Source organism: Podospora bellae-mahoneyi, chromosome 3, assembly GCF_035222275.1.
Source record: "Podospora bellae-mahoneyi strain CBS 112042 chromosome 3, whole genome shotgun sequence".
Taxonomy (NCBI): Eukaryota; Fungi; Ascomycota; class Sordariomycetes; order Sordariales; family Podosporaceae; genus Podospora; species Podospora bellae-mahoneyi.
Window position 1 is genome coordinate 1085613 of NC_085882.1, and position 19696 is coordinate 1105308.

Below are 19696 nucleotides of genomic sequence, written 5' to 3' on the forward strand. Positions count from 1 at the left end.
CATGAATCCATCTTGAGGGCCTGCTCAATCAAGAGGGCTTTCTTAGTGAGGTAGGTATCTGAGTAATTCATCAGTTAGCTACTTGAAGCGTTTTGCCATATTGGTTCAAAGCCGCAATAATACCTAGGTAATTTACCTGATTGAAAGCCGCATTGTATCATTCCCTCAAAAGATATATATGACGGCATCGTTATGGCTGAGCAGCGACCAGCGACTTGACTTGAATATATGTTCAATGTTTCAGCTCGGAAAATCTCTTCTCAACTCATCTGTTGTTCATCTCTCAATGTAAATCTTCAAAATTCATTTGAAATCGTAAGTCTATCTGCCTCGCTCGAATAAGAGACAATTGGCATCGACCTTGCTTTTAACGCTCCCTCCTCATAAAAAAACAGCACAACATGTCTAGGTATTCTTCGACATAATAACGGACCGAAAAGAATCGGGAGATGTCCATCTATTATTACGAACTGACAAACGAAGCAAGACTGGTGATTAGGTATAGTGAATATCACACAGCTCAAGGAGCACCACTGCCCCGACCAGCACCAGCACCAGCACCAGCACCACCAGCACCGCCCATCATATTTCTGGCCCTATTTTCATCTTCATCAGTAATATGTTCCATCAACAAGTTTCATGAACAAAACTCACATCTCAGCAATAGAAGGATCAGACATCAAACTCCCAATATCCGGCAGCCCACCCCCGCTACCAAACGAGTTGGCCATATCCCTCAACCTAGGGTTATTCATCAAGTTGGCCATCATGTCCGGGTTGCTCATCAGGTTCTGCGCCATGCTCGCAAACATGGGGTTGTTCATGATGGCACCGAAATCCAATCCACCTGGACCGCCGCCACCGCCCCCTCTGCCACCGCCGCCGAGCATACCAGCCAGGTCGGCCAGACTGGGAGTACCGCCGCCTCCTGCAGAGGGAGAGGCGCTTCGAGCAGTGGCACTAGCTGACTCCTCGGCCTCAATCTCCGCTACCCTCCTCTTGGCTGTCTCGTACCCCTTCTTCATGGCGTCGCTGCCACCGTTACCCTCGTACTCGATACCCTTCTGGTAGGCCTCCATCGAGCCCTTGGCGTCACCGAGAGCGAAACGGGCGAGACCGAGGCGAGACCAGGCTTTGGTGTATGTTGGCTCAATAGCAACGGCAGCTTCAGCATCCGCCTTGGCGGACTCGTGGTCCTTGGCCGCGGAGTAGGCGGCGGCGCGGTTGGATAGGAAAATGGCGTTGCCGGGGTGGACCGACAAGGCCTGTGTGTAGTAGTTAATGGCGGTAGGGTAATCCTTTTGGGCCATTGCCGCGTTGCCCTTGGACTTCAAGGACTCGGCCTTCTTCTTCTGCTCTTCCGTCACGGCGGTTGATGGTGGTGGGGCGCTGGAAGAACCTGCAGACTGAGAGGAGGCGGGGGCGGTGACATTCTTCAACTTCTCGTAGACGGAGTATATCTGGAGGAGGTTTTGGGAGCCGATGGCTGAAGAGACAGCGGCCTTGTCGGAGAAATCGACCGAGAACGCCTCGGTGATGCAGTTGATGGCGATGTCGATGTTGTCGGAGTCTTCCTCGCGGAGGGTGCCGTCTTTGAGGGAGGAGGACAGGAAGTCGCAGACTGCGAGGGCGAGGCGTTGCTTGGAGTTTTGGGCTGCCTGTGGTGGGATAGTTAGATTCCCATATATTCATATATGAAGATAGGGGTAGAAGGCGAAGTTGCGGCTGCTACCCCGCGCAAAGAAAGGTGATGAATACCATTATGAAAAGGAAAGCAGATCTCCTGCTGGCGGCGGACTGGGTATCTTGCGGTGAAAGGACGATGATTTGATGTATCCGGGCGGAAACTCAAAAGTAAAGAGGAAAGTAGATGGAAATTGGTAGTTAAGTTTGTTGGCGGGGCTCGGTTTCAACCCAAGAGCCAGATGCGTCGGCTGGATTCCACACAAGTCGATGGAGGGGTTAAGGTTGGAGGTGGGATATGCGTGGGTCTGGAACCTTGACGTCTCCAGAAAATATCCGGCCAATGGCGGGCAGCTGCAAGAAACTATAGCAGCTATTCTGTAGCGCTCCGGCACTAGTACCAAACGGGAGAGGTGCCGTTTGGGCGCAAATCGAATAGTGGGGCTCGCTGATGTCAACTGCAAACCCCTGGTCTGGGAGCTCTCAACTCGAGCCGCCGATTTCTAAACTGCCAGGCGTTGAACTCACCGACACCGTTGCCCAGAATTGATCACTATTTATAAGAGTCGAAGTGCCGATATTACCGGGGCAACCACAGTCGCGTGAACTCTTTGAGTATAACTTTTTGGTTACATTATCACATGCTTCTTCTCTGCTGACTGACTGTCCCAACAGCGACAGCCGATCCTCCTGTTCCGTCACCCATACCTACCTACACCAACAATGGCGACGCCATCAGGCGCGAGCAGCCCAACCGGGTCGCTCATACCCTCCACCTCAGTTCACCCCTCCATCGTACCAGCACCTTACGCCGAGAACGACCAGCACGTCTGCTTCATCTGCCTCCAGAACGAGAACGACACCCCCGACGCGACCTGGGTCCATCCATGCCCATGTACCCTCGAAGCCCACCAAGACTGCATGCTACAATGGGTAGCAGAGATGGAAGTTTCCAACCGGCGGTCAAAGAACGGTCTCCAATGCCCAGCTTGCAAATCCCCCATCACAGTCGAAGAACCCTACGATGCCATCGTCGCCTTGCGCAACCGCTTCAACCGGAAGTTCAGCAGAATATCCCCAGGCCTTCTTGTGCTCATAGTCAGCGAATGCAGCGTTGTTGGCGCCGCTAGCTATGGCTTTGCTGCGATCACAGTATTTGCTGGGCGGAGGGCTGTCACGTCCATGGTTGACAAGATGGGGGTAATACCTACGGTAATTACATGCTCCTTGATCGGGCCGGGGTTGGTGCTGTCAAGGTGGTTGGCTTCCTTGGGCAACTTGGTGGTGTTGCCAGTTAGTGCACTGGTAAGTTTCCCCCTCATGTCAATTCTCACCACTTCAAATTATCTGCTAACATCCTCAACAGTACAGCACGTTCCTAATCGGCCGCAATCAACCTCTCACCTGGCCCCCATCACCAGTATGGGCCGTGGCTTTGATGCCGAGCGTCCAATTCGCTTACACGTTTCTCTACTACGAGCTCTTTGGCAAGCTAGAAAAGCGGCTCAACCGAGCCCTCCGTGGCAGGCCCATGGATGAAGAGCCGCCGAACGAGGCACAGCAGCAACAGCAACCACCACCTATCCAAGCTGTCGCAGCTAATGGCCAGCAGCAACAACGGCAACCTGGCGAACAACAACAACCACCACCACAAAACGGAGCAGGAAACAACAACAACAACAACAACAACAACAACAACAACCAAAGAGAAGGCGAAAACGGAGAAGAAGGCATGTGGGACGCTGTAATCAATCTCGGCCGCGCGGTGGTGGGCCTCTTTGGGGATGACAACGACCAAGCAGATGCCGATCCTGATGACGACGATGTAATGGGCAGAGCCGATGAAATCGTCTTTGAGGTGCAGCTCAATCTCGGAGATGACGGGCATGACCATGATCATGATCATCACCACCACCATCACAACGATGACAATCAAGATGAAATGGGGAATATTCATATGGGTGTGCCTGTTCCTGCTGGGCTTCCTGCACCTCCGCCGGCAGCGGCACAACAACCGGCTCCTCCGCCACAGAACAACAACCGCCGCAACCACCGCAACCGCGACAACAACGAAGCTGCCCGTCCACCACCCGGCCCGAACGGGGAGGGGGAAACGAATTTCTTGTCGCTGTTTATTAATTCGATAGTCTCGTCGCTTCTCATGCCGGTGATTTCGTTTGGCATGGGGGAGGCGATTCGGTTCTTGGCGCCCAAGTCGTGGGTTACGAGGTCGATCTTTCAAAGGGATTCAATCTGGTCGTCGATTTGGGGTGGTGGTGGGAGGAGGAGGACTATTCCTGCTGCTGCTGGGACTGGCGGGATGTTTGCGCCTAGTATACTGCAGCACCAGTGGGGGAGGAGTTTGGTCGGGGGGTGTTTGTATGTGGTGCTGAGGGACGCCTGGACGCTGTATGTCAAGTGGAGGAGGGTGCAGGTGAAGCAGAATAGGAGGGTGAAGAATGTGGAGAGACGGGCGGCGGGGAAGGAGAACTAGGAGTGGGAGAAGGGGTAGATCATTTGTAATGAGACTATATTTTGTATTACTATCTGGAAAGTTAGGTGATTTGGCGGTTAGGATGGGGTTACCTAGGTTGGGCTTATGAACAACGTAACTGCATTGGTTTATTTTTGTTGAGAGAATTACGAGAGAGTGGGCAGACAGAAAAGACATCTTCCAGAATAGGTTCACTGAAAGTGAAATGGAAACCCAAAGGCAATTGAACAAAAAATGTTTCAACTAATTCTCAGTTCATGAATTCTCTAGGTATCCCAAGCCCCAACCATCTCAATACACCTCACTACCCCTATCCCTATCATCCACCACCACCGGCCCGGGCTTATCGTCCACCAAGTAAACCGCGCTCCCACTCCCCGGTTTACTCACCACCACCGCAGCCTCCTTCTGCTCCTCGCTCAAGTCCAACTTGCTGTAATACTCCCTCTCCCACGCCTCCCTTACAGCCTTGACCTTGCCGGCAGGCACGAGATGGACCGAACAACCACCCCACCCAGCACCCGTCAGTCTACTCCCATAGCTCCCCGCCTTTCTCGCGATAGAACACAGCTCGTCAATCTCCTTGCAGCTGCACTCGTAGACATCCCGGCACGAGTCCTGGGTTTGGTTGAGCAGGTCGCCTAATCGGGCATTGTACTCTGATGTGTCATCCGTGTTTGTCGGTTGCTGCTCAAGCAAGGACATAAACTTTAGCACCCTTAACGCTTCGCTAAACACGTGGAGGGCTCTCTGTCTCAACTTGAACTTCTCCGCCCGGACGGGGAAGCGAGAGGTGAATTTCTTGTTGAGTTCATCGACTGAGATGTTAAGGACGGCGGCGATCTCCTCGCGGGTGTAGCCGTCCCTCTTGTCGAGCTTTTCTGCTGTGAGAGCAACCAACTCTTCAAGTTGGGACTCGGTCGACTTGGAATTTGTCGCGCCAGAAGAGTGCTCCTGGAGGGCAAAGTACGTTTCGTGAAAGCCGTGAAGACTGACCGAGAGCGGGCTGGCGTCAGATGGGAGTTGAGTTCCGGGGGGGTTGAGAACGGCGTTGAGGTAGGCAGCGGCGAGAGAGCATTCTACCACCCGAAGGTTGTAGTGGACGGGGCCAGTGACGAACTTGTCGGCTGTGACGAAGGATTGGGCGATGAGGAAGGTGAGTTCGGGGTTAGTCTTGGGGAACGAGACCGGGCGGGCTTTGAGGGAGGGAGTGAAGGAGACGAAGAGGGCTGAGCCGCGTTCTGAGAAGACGGAGGCGGATTGGTCCATTCTGGAGACATGTCAGCGATGGTCCTGAATGGTATAAGATGGTGATGAACTTACCCGCCCGAGTTGACACCAACAGCCCGCTCGCTCACAATAGCCAGCTCAGTCAACTCAGTCTTGTCCACAGTCTTCTCACCATTGGCCACCATGACAGCCAGAGCACTCGAGCTCACAAACGCAGCGCTGGAGCTCAAGCCACCCCCCGCCGGAACTGTCCCATCCATCAAGATTTGCATGCTCTTTGGCTCGAAGTCATTGCCGTGCTTCTTGCGCAGCAGCTCCAAAGCACCCCTGAGGCCAGACTTGAAGTAGTTAGTCCACTCGTGAACAGTAGCATCGATATCCACGGCTTCATAGGGAATGTCAAACTCGTGAGCGGGGAATTTGGCGTCTTGAACATTGGCGATCTTGATCTTGTAGTGGCCTTCCTTAGTGTTGGTAGAGGCAACGTTGGTTGATACAGCAAGGAGTGAGTCGGCAGTGATGGCCATGGGGAGGACGGGGTAGAGAGAGTAGTCGATGTGCTCGCCGATGATGTTTACTCTGCCGGGTGATCTAGCCACGAACTCGGCTGGCTGGCCGTAGATGGCCTGGAAGCGAGCGAGGAGGTTGTTCCATCTCTTTGCTTGAGTGCCGATGGCATCAACGGTGTAGATGTCGCTCAGAGAGCTGGCGACGGGGACAGGGCCGGCCATTTTGGATGGTAGCCTCCGGTTCTAGGGCAGGTATCTTGTCGTAAAGGTGAGCTCTGGGACCGGCAGATCGTAAAAGAAGGTATTCATATACCGGAGGGTATCGTGGTGATGCGGATGATTAGGGTGAGGTTGTGGTGAGCGAAAGATATGTGCCCCGCGTTCAGTCGATGAGAAGAAGTAAAATGCCCCGCACTACGGTCATGAGGCCGTATAATTTGGGAAGTACGATGGCGGGCAGCTGCACGCCTGTTCAACCTGTTCAACGGTGGAATTGACCAATAGCTGCTGTCAAGGAGATGTTTGTGCAGGCAAATTAGGCAAGTGCTTCCACATCTCGCCTGTCCCCGGTGTCGTCATGCCCTCTGTCTCCCCACACGAGCTGCTTCTCGCCGAGTATTTGACCGCAGCGGAGCTCATGCAGTCCTCCTTCTTTTACATGTCATTATGTTCAGGTAAAGGTCTCGATGCCGAGAAGACAAATCCTTCGTTCGAGGTAGCCGTTATCTACATCTCAAACACTACTCTGTATGTGTTCATTATTGCGCCCATAACCAAAAGCTTGATCCTTGGAACCCCAAGATTTGGAGAACTGGCGGGGTTTGCTCCGGAGTCTGGAGCCACGGGGCCGATCCGGCGGCTCCACACTCCAACCCCCGGCTCCGCTAGCCCCGGACTTGGTGTAAGTGGCACCTTGATTTCCGAGGAACAGGCTTTTCCTCAGGCGTGTCAGGGTTCAAGAACTTTCAGCATCACAAATCCATAATCGCCATCTCTGGTGGAAAGAAGGTACTTGTCATGTGAACTTGGTGCTGTATCTACCAGCCATGCCATATACTTCATATGCACCGCAGAAACAGTTAATTTTGCGATTTTAATAGGTGTAAAACTGAGCCAAACAAATAACCATTGACAAACATACTCATACACCAACAACAATCTATTTTTGATATTTCTCACCACCATATCTGATGAAAATCACCTACCAAACCACCACACCCACTCCCAATCCCCATCCTATCATATTTCCCCTAGACAGGTCAAAAAAAAAAAAGCAAAATCAGCAGATGTTGCTACAACTCCAGATTCCCACATTTCCGATTGCAGAAAACAGCAAAATGCTAGCAACCACACAAATCTCAAGACTCAAAACCCATCGCACATGTACACCATCACCATTCAAACCCCCTCTCCTCTCCCGTCCTCTCTCTCCCCCCCCCAAGTCACCTATCCTCCCAGATTTTGGATCTGTTTTTCATCTCAAACCACCCATCCCATCATGACGTGTCTCAAACCCCAAAACTCAAAACGCCACACAGGCACCGTACGGATATTTCTGCTGGTCGTCATCAGCACCACAAGAGTGTTATGTGCTTGCCAAGTTGTTGCGTCTCTCCCCTCCCTCCACCTGCAAAAATGATCGGTCGGTCGGTGATAGGGTTATTTGTCTTCCTTGGGGTGCTTTTCACACCAAAACAACAAAACAAGCATTAGCGGGTGTTTCTTCTTTCATATGGAGAAAAGGAAAGGAGGTAGGTTGGAATGCGTACAGGGCAGTTGGTGCATGTGCACTGGCCCTTGGGGCAGGTGCACGTTCCTGAGGTTGAGCAGCCGCAGTCACTCATCGTGGTGGTGGTGGTGGTGGTGGTGGTGGTGTGTGTGTTGGGGGGGGGGGGGTTGTTTCTTTGTTCTTTCTCAAACCAAGTATGATTCTCGATTGATGTACGATGAGGATATTTTTTTGCTGTGGGAAATTGCAGAAACGAAAATCACGGTTCAAGTTGAGGGAGGAAAGGTAAGACGGGGAACTTCCGGGAGGAGGGGCTATATAGTTGATGATGGGGCTGTCAAGGCAGCAGGAATCTTATTCAAACCTATGGACGGTCCGGGGCCGCGTGTTGGGCGGATCTTATCCTGGTGGCTGATCGGGGAGGGCTTTTGGGTGGATGACGTCGGGGGGACGTCAACAAAGACGGGGTTTTAGGGGTCCACGCTGTGACGCCAGGGCGAGATTACGAAATGTGGCTGGTTTGGTGGTGAATGAGTCGTGATAGAGGTGAGCTAATGATTCGTATTGGGGGAGCTAGATAGGCGGAGGGTGTTTCCGGTGGGAGCGGCGACATCGATAAGGTTCGTGAGTTGGGATGAATGAAGATGCCAACCTCTCCTGAACTTTTGATCAATTGATCATGAACATGTCTAGCGTGTATGTCACTGAAGAGTAGACTTGCTTGTCAGTTCTGTGGCCTATCGAAATGAAAGTCATTTGTTCCATTACTTGTTTCTACATGTATGATCACAGCACATCTCGTGGTCGCATCATCATCTAAATGTCAGGCCCCGCACCCCCGACCACATCTTCGCCATTGTCGTCGAGAATGTCAGACAGAGGATAACTCCACCAATTCTCCCACCACTTATCACTTCCCCCCTCACGCGGAGGCCATACCTGTTTCCAAAGCTCCTTGACTTCTTGATCATCCGTCTTCTTAAGACATTCCAATGCCTTGTCCCTGCTGCCAGTCTCCTTGGTAACCTCACGCACCTCCACCTCGGGTGATTTCACATCCTGTCTTGTGCAGATCCATGTACGACCACCGACAACCTCCACGATATCTTCCCAACTGGCGTCGTAGGATGATGACACGGCGTGGTAAGATCTGAGGGCCCTGGCGGAATCTTGGATCGGGAGGCATTCGATTTTGAGCCGTTCCAATGGGCACTTTCTTGCTGCAATCTTTCGAAAGATGGCACGAGCCAAAGTCTCATCAACGGCAATCTTGACTAAAGCCTTCCGAACGTCTCGAAATTTGTCCCATGATAGATCCATGATCGCGCTGATGGGAGGAGGGTATTGCGGTTCTGGACAGACAAACTGCAGTACGACCCGTCGGAGCCGAGGCAACCGCCCAAGAAGTCGGTAGATGGCGGTTTCATGCGGTCCCGCCTCACGCGCTAGACGTAGGCGGACGTCTTCCAGGTTTGGACACCACTGAATCAGTTGTCGCACCTGGGAATGATCCAGGGGCGTAAAAGGGTAAATCTGAAGTTTGCGCAAGGCCAGGCGTGGGCCATCGTGGATCCCTTGAAAGGTCGACTCATCGAGATTGCCGCTCAGCTTGAGGGTGTCGAGATGAGGTAGAACTGAAAGCAACTGGCCGAGGTTGTTGTGCATGTCTTCCCAGTCGACTGATAGGCTCCTGAGGGAAGGGATCTCGCCCTCTGCTGCCATCGAAATCAAGGACATGACGTCCAAAGAGAGGCATGGCGATAGTTCGAGGTGACGCAGTTCTGTGAAGGATCGAAGAGGTTTCCAGACTGCAATATGGTTAAGCAGTTCATAAATAAAGCCAGATGAGTGCAATGTGAGCGACTCCAATGGGTGCTTTTCGGGTTTCTTCGAAATCTTGCCGTCGGCAGATTTGCCAGCACCGGCTTGCTCCAGAAAGTCCTCCCAAGAGGATTCGGGTTGATAAGCTCCGTGCCGCACCGCCATAGTATCGTACCTGTAGTCAAGCTTGAACTTCCTCAGAGAAGGCGAGTTCACTATCAACCAGTGGAGGGCCTCTGTATTGAAGCTTTTCTCTGCTTCGTCGCTATATGGCTCGTACTTCATGTCGATGCTGTAGAGACAAGGAGATGTAAGCAAAGCATACTCATCGGCGTCTATAGCTTGAACGTTACTTGCGGACAAGTAAAGACTCCGCAGACTGAAGGTATGCATATGCAGGCGACTCCGGGGATGGCTTTGGTGCAATGCCTCGAGTACACATCGCGGTATTTGGTGGGTGCAGGCGTAGATAAGATCTCTCAGGCCAGATAGCTGGCCTATGAGGTCGGCGAAGGGTTGCCATGCCTCGTTCAGCTCTTGTTTGCGCTGTGAGTCGTATTTGGGCAGATTAGGCCTGAAATAGCTCGAATCATAAACGTCCTCCGTTTCACTGTCTCCTTCATCGTCGGGCGACTCATTCCAACCACCGTTGGCGAGGAATCTTCCGTCGACACCGTTTGGGCCAAGATGATCAGTTCCCAAGAGGAGAAAACCCCTCAGCGTGATTCGACGGACGTGATGGGAGCGATTGTCGACGGCGAGAGTTGCTCTTAGTTCTTCCACATCACGATCGAACTTGTCCCTCTCGCGTGCGGTGAGCTTAAGGCTGGTGAAGCGGCGTGGTGCCGCTGCTTGACAGCAGAACTTGCTGGCCAAGGAAAATGGGCGGATGCTGTCTTGATGAAGGAAGGTGGCGAGGTACTGGGCGATGTGTAAAGGGAGCCTCTCTAGAAGGCAAGGTTGCTGAGACATGGCTGGGACGAAGCAACTTGGACGGAAAAAAGTCCAAAGGTCGCGTTATTGTGAGAAGAAGTGAGGCTGCCCCAGGCAGCATCAGGATTACAGTTTGGGCAGCTCAGCTCGGCGGCTAGATACACGTGATGTGTGTAATTACATAGATTTCGTCCCAAGTCGTCTTTTTTCTTCAACATTACCACCACCGTGCTTTTTCAAGCTCCCAGCAGAACTACACGCAGTGACTCTGAAGATTTGAAATCGCATCATTGTACAAAAATCGCATCATTATACAAAAGCCGCCATTGTGTGTTCCAGGTTGGCCCGCCTTTCTTTTCCCACGCTAGATGATGCTTCATCGATTTGAAGATTTTCAAGAGGGCTCAGCATCTGGTGACTATGATGGATTTAACGGGTAGCTAGACTAGTGACTTCCGATGTGACTGTGATCGCGTACCTGCAGGCAGAAAACTTCCTGACTAACGGTGAAACGCAATATGAACCAACGACAAACCCTAGTAGTACAAGCTAGTCAACGGCCAAGCTCTATTCTATGTTTTCACGTCGTAGAATTCGGCAACCTATGTAACCTCCCTACAGAAACATCAACATGCAGCGCAGCCTTCGCTTTCGACTAGCGTTTAACAACTCGCTAGCCCGCGAGAGGCTGACAGCCAAGTTCCAACCACCATATGAAAGGATGGCCAAGCATGGAAGCAAAGCGCTGGACTTCGAAGTCGACTACCCAAACAACTATTGTTATTGGAATCTTGGTCATGGGGTGAATAGATGAGATGGTCAGAGCTGACAGGATGATCGAGGTCAGTGACAACGAACATATACTTCTCAATATCAAATAATATCTGTCGGTTAACGTTTGTAGTTTTGGTACAGAACAAGGAACAGGGCTAGCAAGTGTCCTCTTATTTCGGCAGAGTGTTGACCGCTTCAAACCTGCGCGTCATCACGGGCCGCTTGTCGAATTTGTACGACTTACGCGTGATACGTTGGTGCTCAGCACGATGGCAGGATGCAGGTACCAGGCATGGGGTGACCGTTGAGGGGTTCCAAAGACCGGGATACTTATCATGACGCTTGTACCAGCCAGGCTAGGACTACACATATCCGCTACCCTGTGGTCCATTTTCAACACCTGCGTCCAACTTCCTCTCCTGGGGCAGGCTAGTGTCAAGCTGGTAGAGTAACGCGGGAATTGGAATAGCTGACGTGTCTTGAGGTAGGAACTCATCATTCTCGCAAATGTTGCCATACACGGAATAACAAGGGGAGATGACATCGCGAGCATGAGACGATCCGACTATAAGAGCCCCAAGTCTTCTCTCGTAGTGAAGCATCTGTTCTGACTGTAGGCCACCCAACAAAGGCGAACAATCAACATGGGCCAAACCTGTACCACCGTTCAGGTTGAGACTGGAGAGAGTTGCTGGCACGTTTACTTCACAATTCCATCTCTTAGCAGTATAGCCTTACTAACCGTTTATTAGGTCTCTGGCTACAAAGTGCGGAATCACAGGGTCACAACTCACCGGTTACAATCCCGCCCCCGAATTCTGCTCGAATTTCCAAGTCGGACAGCACTTATGCTGCTCAGAACTCGATCAGCATGTCTGCTGCTCCAAGAGAGACTTACCCGACTTCTCCCCGCAGCCTAACCCGGACGGTTCATGCCATACCTACACTGTTCAGGCCAACGACAATTGTTGGGATATTGCAGCGGCCTACTACATTACACAGCAGCAAATCAATGACTTCAACCAGAACACATGGGGCTGGGCGGGTTGTGCCAACCTCATGCTGGATGCCAAGATCTGTGGGATATCTCAACTTTCTAGAAGACGATCAACCTCTGTGCTGACAAGTCATCCACAGGCCTTTCAACAGGTTCACCGCCCATGCCAGCCCCATTTGCCAACGCAATTTGCGGACCCCAGGTTCCCGGGACCCTCAAGCCCGCCAACATGAACGACCTTGCGACCCTCAACCCATGTCCCCTCAACGCTTGTTGCAACGTCTGGGGACAATGTGGTATCGACGAAAACTTCTGCATCCCAAGTCCAGTCCCTGGAGGTGGACCCGGCACGGCCACACCAGGGTCAAACGGTTGTATCGCCAGTTGCGGCATGGACATCGTCGGAGACACTACTCCTCCTGCAGAGTTTAAGCGGATTGCTTACTGGGAGGCATGGAATGCCAACCGTCCTTGTCTTCACATGCCTGTATAATGCCCTCTCTTGGACTTCTCTGTCACAGCTGCTGATAAACTTCGATCGCAACAGGCGAACAGAATCGACACCAACTACTACACCCACATCCACTTCGCCTTTGGTGATATCACCCCCGGCTTCCAAGTCGACGTCAGCAGTCTCCGGGGACCTTACAACGATTTCAAGGCCCTGACGGGTGTGAAACGTATCATGAGTTTTGGCGGTTGGAGCTTCTCAACATCACACGACACCTATGCCATCTTCCGATCTGGTGTCACTCCAGCTCAACGATACGCTTTTGCTCAGGATGTCGTCAATGTGAGACTCCCTCCCCACCCCATCGTTTGTCTTTTTCCTCTAACAGCCCACAGTTCATCATCAACGAAGGCCTCGACGGCGTCGACTTCGACTGGGAATATCCCTCCGCCCCAGACCTCCCCGACATCCCCCCGGCCAACCCCACCGACGGCCAGGACTACCTCTCCTTCCTCCAAACCGTCCGCTCTTTGCTGCCAAGCCACCTCAGCATCGGCATCGCAGCCCCTTCCTCGTTTTGGTATCTGAAAGGCTTTCCCATAGATGAGATCGCCGATGTGGTTGACTACATGTTTGTCCCCGCACCCTCCCCGTTCCTCAACCCCACTGATAGCCCCTTACTTAGAGTATACATGACATACGACCTCCACGGCCAATGGGACTACAACAGCCCCTGGTCCTCCCCGGGTTGTCCCACCGGCAACTGCCTCAGGCACCACACCAACAAGGCCGAAACCCTCAACTCCCTCGCCATGATCACCAAGGCGGGCGTCCCCTCGTCCAAAATCATCATCGGCATGGCGTTGTACGGACGCACAGTGAAAATGAGCATACCGGGGTGTTGGGGACCGGATTGTTATTTTACCGGTCCGGCATCGGGGGCTGAGCCGGGGAGGTGTACAGCTGAAGCTGGGTATCTGTCCAACTGGGAGATTGAGGAGATCATCAAAAGTGATTCGAGTGCTTTTCGGTATGGTGATGAGCATGGGGATATTTTGGTGTATGGGGGGGATCAGTGGGTGAGTTGGATGTCGAGGGGGAGTTATGAGGCTAGGGTGGGGTGGGTGAGGGGGTTGAATATGGGGGGGACGAGTGATTGGGCGGTGGATTTGGGTGAGGATTGGGGGGAGGGGGCTTTGTGCTAGGAGGGATGATCACAGGGGTGGGAAGGGGGTGAGGTTGGATTATAAGGGTTAGGTAGGGAGGAGAGGAGGAGGAGGTTTTGGGAAAGGTTCTGGGGTAGTAGGGGGATGTAAGTACAGAAATTCAATAGCTTGCCATACTTGCCAGAGGCTTCATGTTGGATTGTCCTTTATATATAGGTAGGTGTGACCCCCTCCTTGACAGGTGCATGCCACGGGTCATGAAATTCAAAGTTTGTGCTGCATGCAATATTGGTGAGAATTCGGGAACAATTGTTGAAGGGATGGTGGCATCATATTAGGTCCCGCTGACTGGAGCTCTGGAAAAGAAGCGCACACCTCATTCATCTTGAAAATAAACAGTTGCCTAGTCTGACAAGTTGCTTAGGTAAGTAGGTGAATCCTGAATCATTTACTTCCACCTACTTAACGAATAACCCTATCCCCACTAATAACCTAACATTAGTAACCTTATCCTGCCTACCTACCTAGAGACTTTATTCTAGTCGATACTTATCTCGCGCAAGAGGATAAAGAAAGTCTGTAAAGCTGACGAAAGAAAGCCCCGTGATTCCAAGCAGTCTCGATAGAATGGTTCAGGGAACGCATTCATCCCCGACAACCCCCCGGCTCTCTCCATATACCATGCCAACTGCCTCATCTCTGGTGACTCTGGGTGGGTAAGAAGCAGACAAGTCTTCATGGACTGAGAATACTTGGCCAGCTTATCGAGAACAACGCTGCACACCCACGAGCGTCTATCCCCAGAAGCTTGAAATAGGTGATTCGTCGCAAGTTGTGTCACGTTCCCGAATGAACGTCGAAGTTGGCGACCTAGTCGAAACTGGCAGTGTGAATAAACGGCAGGAATCAGGTCGTCGACGTCGCCCAAGCCGCTGCCGTCGTTCAGTTTTGGCATGAGATATTGAGTTTGTTGGTTGTTCAAGGGTCTCATGACCGAGAAATATATTCTTCACATTGATTCCGAAGTTCTTGACCGAGTAACTTGACTGTCTGGGAGTCGGACCCGAACCGAGAGGGAGAAACGCTACAACCGCGTGGCGCCAAGTATGAGAGATCGCTAGAGGGAGAAGAAGGATTTCGTAAAAGTACGGGTTATTGCGGCGCTTTGCGTGCGAGAATGGGTCTTCGAAAGCTCGGTTCCTTGACAAAGTCAGGAGGGAGGTTGACGAAGAACGGTCTGTTACCACGAGATGGCGAGGACTTGTCCATGAGGCGAATGGTGAATAAAAGCGACTTGTAGGCTGGAGACGAACCAATGCCAGCTAGGATGGAGAGTATGTCGCAGAGTTTGGTGCGGAGAAGTAGGAGAGCAACGAGGTGATGGCCTCCGTCTGGAGCACGAAATTCAACCACGGTGTTGGCACGGCGATGGCATGTTAGATTCCGAGCCAACGGGGAATCGAGGTCGCTGATGCAGAAGGTCTTGGGCTTCTTTTGGGTGGGCGATTCGATGACGGCGAACTCGAGCCAGCAACTTCCTGAGCAATGCGAATTAACGATTACGGTCAATTTATGAACGTTGATCTCGTTGGTACAGACACCACCTGGAATAATGTCGATAGTCTCGGCCCGGGTCCTGCGGTCAACTTGAAGTAGATTATTCAGATCCTCAGTCTTGCCAACCTCACCCCCGGATCGTTTGCCTGATCTCACAAGAGAGGGCCGAGACTGTAGTCATCGTTTGTCGTTGGTAATTGTAGTCTTCTGGCTAGGTGCTGGCGAGTGTCGACGATGGTCAGATCCGGGTCGAGGGCGGGCTGATGATGGGGACAGAACTGGCGTTACTCACGGATAAATCAGAAGTCTGGCAGAGATAATTACAAGAGGAGTAATATTCACTCGGGAGATAAGTACCCACAAATTTGAAAACTCTTCCTCTCTTGATTCACATTTATTCATTTATACGGAAGAAGCACTATCAGACCTATGTGCGCTTTCGATGATCTCAATCAGCGGTCCAAGTAAACACAGATTAACGGACGAAAGTACGGAGCAACCGATAGAGGATATCGACAGTAGATAGGCACTTAGGAAGATGTGCTGATATTAAACGAGGCGTTAGTAGCAACCTGGTCCAGTGGACGAAGAAAAAGGCAACCGCCCTATCGTTCAATTAAAACAGCTATGTCCAAAAAGCCCATATATAAACCCCGTGTCCATTTGCTCAACTAGTTGTGGCAAATCCCCTTCTCATTCCTCCTCGTCATATTTTACATGACCCCCGTCATAAAACGTTATACAAATATCGAAACCTCGAGAAAAAGAAAAGGAAGAAATAAAAAGAATCACCCAATAACATCCCTCGTCGAAACTGTCGTGAATATGTTCACGAAAAGTAAAAGTCCAAAAGTCCAAAAAGTCATGGGCCTATCAAAGTCGTCATTTCTTTTTCCTCCCTTGCTCCTGGCTTGTGATGAGGAAGATAAATTCTTCCTGTGTGAAAATAAAAGGAGAAATGGTAAAGGTGATTAAAAGTTTTAGAGAAAAGACGTTTAGTGTGAAATAGGAAAGGCGGCGGAAATCGAAGTGAAATATTTCGAGGGAATTAAGAGGGTGTATGTAATCAAGGCCGTTGCTGTGATGGTGGTGATAGAATAGTGGTACAGAGGTCTGTGGTCGGTAGCGGTACAGGTCAGTGGTAGATGACGGTACATGGTGAAGAACATGTCGGTGAAGCATAAATTGGTGAAAGGGTTTTGGTGAAGTCGGTATATAAATGGTACACCGTACAAGTGAGCTCAGTTCTACCAGCTCGACAGGTCGTCCGCCTCACGGACAGCATCGACGCCCTCCATCCCATCGTCCATCCACGACGACTGGCCTCCCACGCTGAGAAGCGCGGGATCAATCATGTCTGACATGTCCTGGTTGTTTTTGTTGTTGTAATAACCGGGCCATTCGGGAGCTGGCTGCTGGTTTACCGTGAGAGCTGGAACCCCCAAGGGGTATCCACCTTCCAGTTGAGGGGAGTTATCAAACGGCCTGCTGATATCAATAAGTGTAGAATCCTGGGTATAGTCTTGATCGTTTACATTCTGGCTGAAAGCAGAAGTGCTAGAATAAGCAGCTAAATCAAACTCTGCAGACCTGTCGGCCAAGCTCTCAGGAACCTGAGGCGAACCGGGAGAAGGATTGGGGTGGGATGGCGACGGATGCACCGAGTTGGCACTGCATCCACACAGCTCGGACACAGGAAGACGGAGAGCCTCAGGGAGACCCCTCGGTGCCGGCGAAGTGGATTCAGAGTACGGCTTGGAACCCAACCTGACAGCCCAGAGCACCAACAGCTCACTATCGGGCACATGCCTGGTCTCCAGCATCTTCCTCAACACGATTGATGTGTGTGGCTGCCACTTCAAGTCTTTGCCCTTGGGGTGTCGATTCTTCCAGTCATCATAGATACCCGCTTGCCGCATGAGATTTCGGAAGCAGGTTGAGTGGGACCAGGCCTGGTTGGGGCGATTGGCCTCGACGTGGTTGGCGACGTGATGAAAGTAATCAGTAGCTGTCTCAGCAGGGTCGGCGGCGTCAGGTGTTTCGAAGACATGCTTGCAGTTGGTAAAGCCACAGGCGAAGACAACTCGGGGGCAGAGTATAGTCGTGATGCAATCCGAAGACCGGTGGAGGTTGCCGTGACTGGGCTCTTTTAGGTGCGCTTTCATCCCCGGAAGACAGTCATATGTCTTGCCGCAGCCACGCTTCGGGCAGGCCCACTGCGCATTGGTGTTATGATAATTTCGCATATGGCGTTTAAGATCATTCTTCCGGCGACAGGCCGTGTATGCCCCAACTTCAGAGCAGAGGGGGCACTGGAGATAGTCATCTTTGCTAGCCACAGTTGCTGGTGACGAGGCACGCGGGCGACCTGTGGTGGCACCGAGAGAACGTCGTCCAGTGCGCCGTTGATGTGAGACAGGAGGTGGTTTAAGTCTTGTAGCGGAGGATATGTTGTCATTCTCGGCAATGGTAGTCGCGGGAGAGAGGCGTGAGGATGGACCTGTATTCGTGTCAGAGCTTGTCTAGAGGATCACGGCCATATCAGGCTTGCGTTGAACATCTTCCAACTCTGGAATAACTGCCAATCCCTTCCCATGAAAGTTTAAGTACCCACCAAGACTTATGTAAGGGCTGGGGAAATCTGAGTTCGGGAATCTCTTGAGCAATTGTTCAAGGTTGATGCTGGTGCTTTGCATAGCCATGATAGACAGTCGAGATGCCGGACGCGCTGTGGTCGTGGTTGGTTGATTCTGCTGCTGTGAGACTGGAAGGACACGACGAGGTTGAACAGAACCGGACTGAGGTTAAGGATGGGATCACGGGCGTCGAAGCAACTCGAGAGATGGGCATGGAACGTGTCGAGTATAAAAGGAGGGTGGGTAGTGTGGGGATGAGGAATGCCCCAAAGAATTCAATAAATATGAAGTGATGAATGAAGGTGTAAGCCGTGATAGATTGAAAGGAGTGCAATAAAAAGTGCAAGGAGCACACGAAGGAGTGATGCCAGCCGGTTGCTGAGGACAAGAAATGAAAAGCAAAAAGTGGAAAATGTCAAGTATAAGAACAACCCCAGAAATAAGTTGAGCGGTGCCAACAACAAGGCTTTCCGGTCTCATCAGTCATCTTGAAAATCTCAGCGTAAACCTACGCCCAAGTGCAGCCCACTTTTCTCTTTTTTTTTCTTCTTCTTTTGGTTTTTGTGTTGTTGGCCAACACGGCGAGCTGGAGGTCGATGCCAGGGTGCTTGCCTGTCATTGTCAGAAAAGTACCTAATCCAGACTTGAGGTCCAGCTGGGATTGGCGACTTTCACAGAAAAAGCCCGTTCGTACCTGCATCTGACGTGAACGATCTAGATCCACGATCGGCGGGGAGCCAGGAGCTCTGCATCTCCAATTTCAAATAGGAATAAGCCACTGGTTCCAAAGAGTGGGATGAGATGACTGGAGTGTCGAAGAAATTTTTTCTTTTGGAACTGGCTGCCTGTGACGTTGACAGCAATTGAGGAGGTCTTACATGGGGGTTCGGATATTCGGGTGCTAAAAGGTTTGGGAGAAGAAAAGAACAAGGCAATTTCCAAGAGCAAGGTAGCAGCTGAGACAGACTGTAGTGATGTAACCTGGTTTCTCCGTCGATCCCTAGATCCCGGGTGTCAATCGCTGCTTTTAGAAGCGTACCTAGTATAGTCTACATTCACGACCAGCCCGATGATAATGTTGTTATGATTAACAGAGTGGTTCATGAAATTGCAAGCGGGGGATAACTTCACCTGGAACGCCCGTCATCCAAGTTGCGGTGAGCTTTCATTACCACCCACCATCACAGCAGCTGTCTGATCATGAAACACGCCCTGAGATGAAGAAACTTCTGCCACGTTGACGTGGACACCTTCGAGAAGGTGGGCTAGTCAGTTTTGTTTCTGTGAAGAGCGTCATCAGACAGCGTGGGAAATTGAGCGGAGAGAGAAAGCAGTCACGGCAAACAGCAGCTTTCATCAATCGGCACACACCGAAACCCACCCGTTCCATGAGGCCGGGCACAGCTGGACGTGGAGAGAGCCGTGCGCCTCCTCTAGCGTTGGGGTAGTAAACATTCGCAATGCTGGCCTTCATTTCGTAACACGAGCTAGCATGGTCTCTTGACACTGCTGCATGCAGACAAGATGAAAATGGCCTGTTGCGACGTCAACAGTGATTTGGAATGGGGGAAAGTGAACAGTGGCTGGCAGGTTCGAAAGGGAAAAACCTTCAGTTCATGGGCTGCTGCAAGGCGTCCTTGGCGAACCATCGCCATGTCCGCGCGCCAGGGTCAAAGTGTGCGCTGGCAAGGCGGCAGGCTGCGATTCAGCAAGACC

At 51.7% G+C, this 19696-nt stretch overlaps 8 protein-coding genes across 8 annotated transcripts; 3 read left to right on the forward strand and 5 right to left on the reverse strand.

The window, feature by feature from the left end:
- Positions 1-256: 256 nt before the first annotated feature.
- Positions 257-2819, reverse strand: sgt2 (Small glutamine-rich tetratricopeptide repeat-containing protein 2). Its single transcript, XM_062877460.1, has 3 exons — positions 1759-2819; positions 655-1658; positions 257-596 (listed from the first exon to the last, which is right to left on the reverse strand). Exons 1-3 carry the CDS (start codon positions 1759-1761, stop codon positions 521-523), a joined length of 1083 nt encoding a protein of 360 aa, XP_062733231.1. The 5' UTR covers positions 1762-2819; the 3' UTR covers positions 257-520.
- Positions 2126-4221, forward strand: QC761_303150 (uncharacterized protein). Its single transcript, XM_062877461.1, has 2 exons — positions 2126-2988; positions 3050-4221. Exons 1-2 carry the CDS (start codon positions 2407-2409, stop codon positions 4175-4177), a joined length of 1710 nt encoding a protein of 569 aa, XP_062733232.1. The 5' UTR covers positions 2126-2406; the 3' UTR covers positions 4178-4221.
- GAL1 (galactokinase) lies at positions 4193-6624 on the reverse strand. The gene is made up of 2 exons (XM_062877462.1): positions 5501-6624; positions 4193-5447 (listed from the first exon to the last, which is right to left on the reverse strand). Exons 1-2 carry the CDS (start codon positions 6136-6138, stop codon positions 4469-4471), a joined length of 1617 nt encoding a protein of 538 aa, XP_062733233.1. The 5' UTR covers positions 6139-6624; the 3' UTR covers positions 4193-4468.
- An 837-nt stretch (positions 6625-7461) lies between these two features.
- On the reverse strand, positions 7462-8160 carry QC761_303165 (uncharacterized protein). The gene is made up of 2 exons (XM_062877463.1): positions 7686-8160; positions 7462-7596 (listed from the first exon to the last, which is right to left on the reverse strand). The coding sequence occupies exons 1-2, from the start codon at positions 7699-7701 to the stop codon at positions 7502-7504; spliced, it is 111 nt and encodes a 36-aa protein (XP_062733234.1). The 5' UTR covers positions 7702-8160; the 3' UTR covers positions 7462-7501.
- A 301-nt stretch (positions 8161-8461) lies between these two features.
- Positions 8462-10438, reverse strand: QC761_303170 (uncharacterized protein; the record flags this gene model as incomplete). The annotated part of the gene is made up of 1 exon (XM_062877464.1): positions 8462-10438. One exon carries the CDS (start codon positions 10436-10438, stop codon positions 8462-8464), a length of 1977 nt encoding a protein of 658 aa, XP_062733235.1.
- A 592-nt stretch (positions 10439-11030) lies between these two features.
- On the forward strand, positions 11031-11332 carry QC761_0050830 (uncharacterized protein; the record flags this gene model as incomplete). The annotated part of the gene is made up of 2 exons (XM_062872476.1): positions 11031-11201; positions 11315-11332. The coding sequence occupies 2 exons, from the start codon at positions 11031-11033 to the stop codon at positions 11330-11332; spliced, it is 189 nt and encodes a 62-aa protein (XP_062733236.1).
- Positions 11333-11817: 485 nt separating this feature from the next.
- QC761_303180 (uncharacterized protein) lies at positions 11818-13826 on the forward strand (the record flags this gene model as incomplete). Its single annotated transcript, XM_062877465.1, has 5 exons — positions 11818-11867; positions 11926-12221; positions 12311-12657; positions 12718-12963; positions 13017-13826. 5 exons carry the CDS (start codon positions 11818-11820, stop codon positions 13824-13826), a joined length of 1749 nt encoding a protein of 582 aa, XP_062733237.1.
- A 2096-nt stretch (positions 13827-15922) lies between these two features.
- On the reverse strand, positions 15923-19544 carry QC761_303190 (uncharacterized protein). Its single transcript, XM_062877466.1, has 3 exons — positions 18675-19544; positions 17959-18592; positions 15923-17844 (listed from the first exon to the last, which is right to left on the reverse strand). Exons 2-3 carry the CDS (start codon positions 18044-18046, stop codon positions 16592-16594), a joined length of 1341 nt encoding a protein of 446 aa, XP_062733238.1. The 5' UTR covers positions 18047-18592; positions 18675-19544; the 3' UTR covers positions 15923-16591.
- Between the last annotated feature and the right edge of the window lie 152 nt (positions 19545-19696).

Coding starts and splice junctions, on each gene's coding strand:
- sgt2 (XM_062877460.1), bottom strand. Junction 597..654: donor GATCCTTCTATTGCTGAGAT/GTGAGTTTTGTT, acceptor AGATGAAAATAG/GGCCAGAAATATGATGGGCG.
- QC761_303150 (XM_062877461.1), top strand. CDS start 2,407: ATGGCGACGCCATCAGGCGCGAGCAGCCCAACCGGGTCGCTCATACCC. Junction 2,989..3,049: donor TGTTGCCAGTTAGTGCACTG/GTAAGTTTCCCC, acceptor CATCCTCAACAG/TACAGCACGTTCCTAATCGG.
- GAL1 (XM_062877462.1), bottom strand. CDS start 6,138: ATGGCCGGCCCTGTCCCCGTCGCCAGCTCTCTGAGCGACATCTACACC. Junction 5,448..5,500: donor GTTGGTGTCAACTCGGGCGG/GTAAGTTCATCA, acceptor ACATGTCTCCAG/AATGGACCAATCCGCCTCCG.
- QC761_303190 (XM_062877466.1), bottom strand. CDS start 18,046: ATGGCTATGCAAAGCACCAGCATCAACCTTGAACAATTGCTCAAGAGA. Junction 17,845..17,958: donor CAGCCCTTACATAAGTCTTG/GTGGGTACTTAA, acceptor ACACGAATACAG/GTCCATCCTCACGCCTCTCT.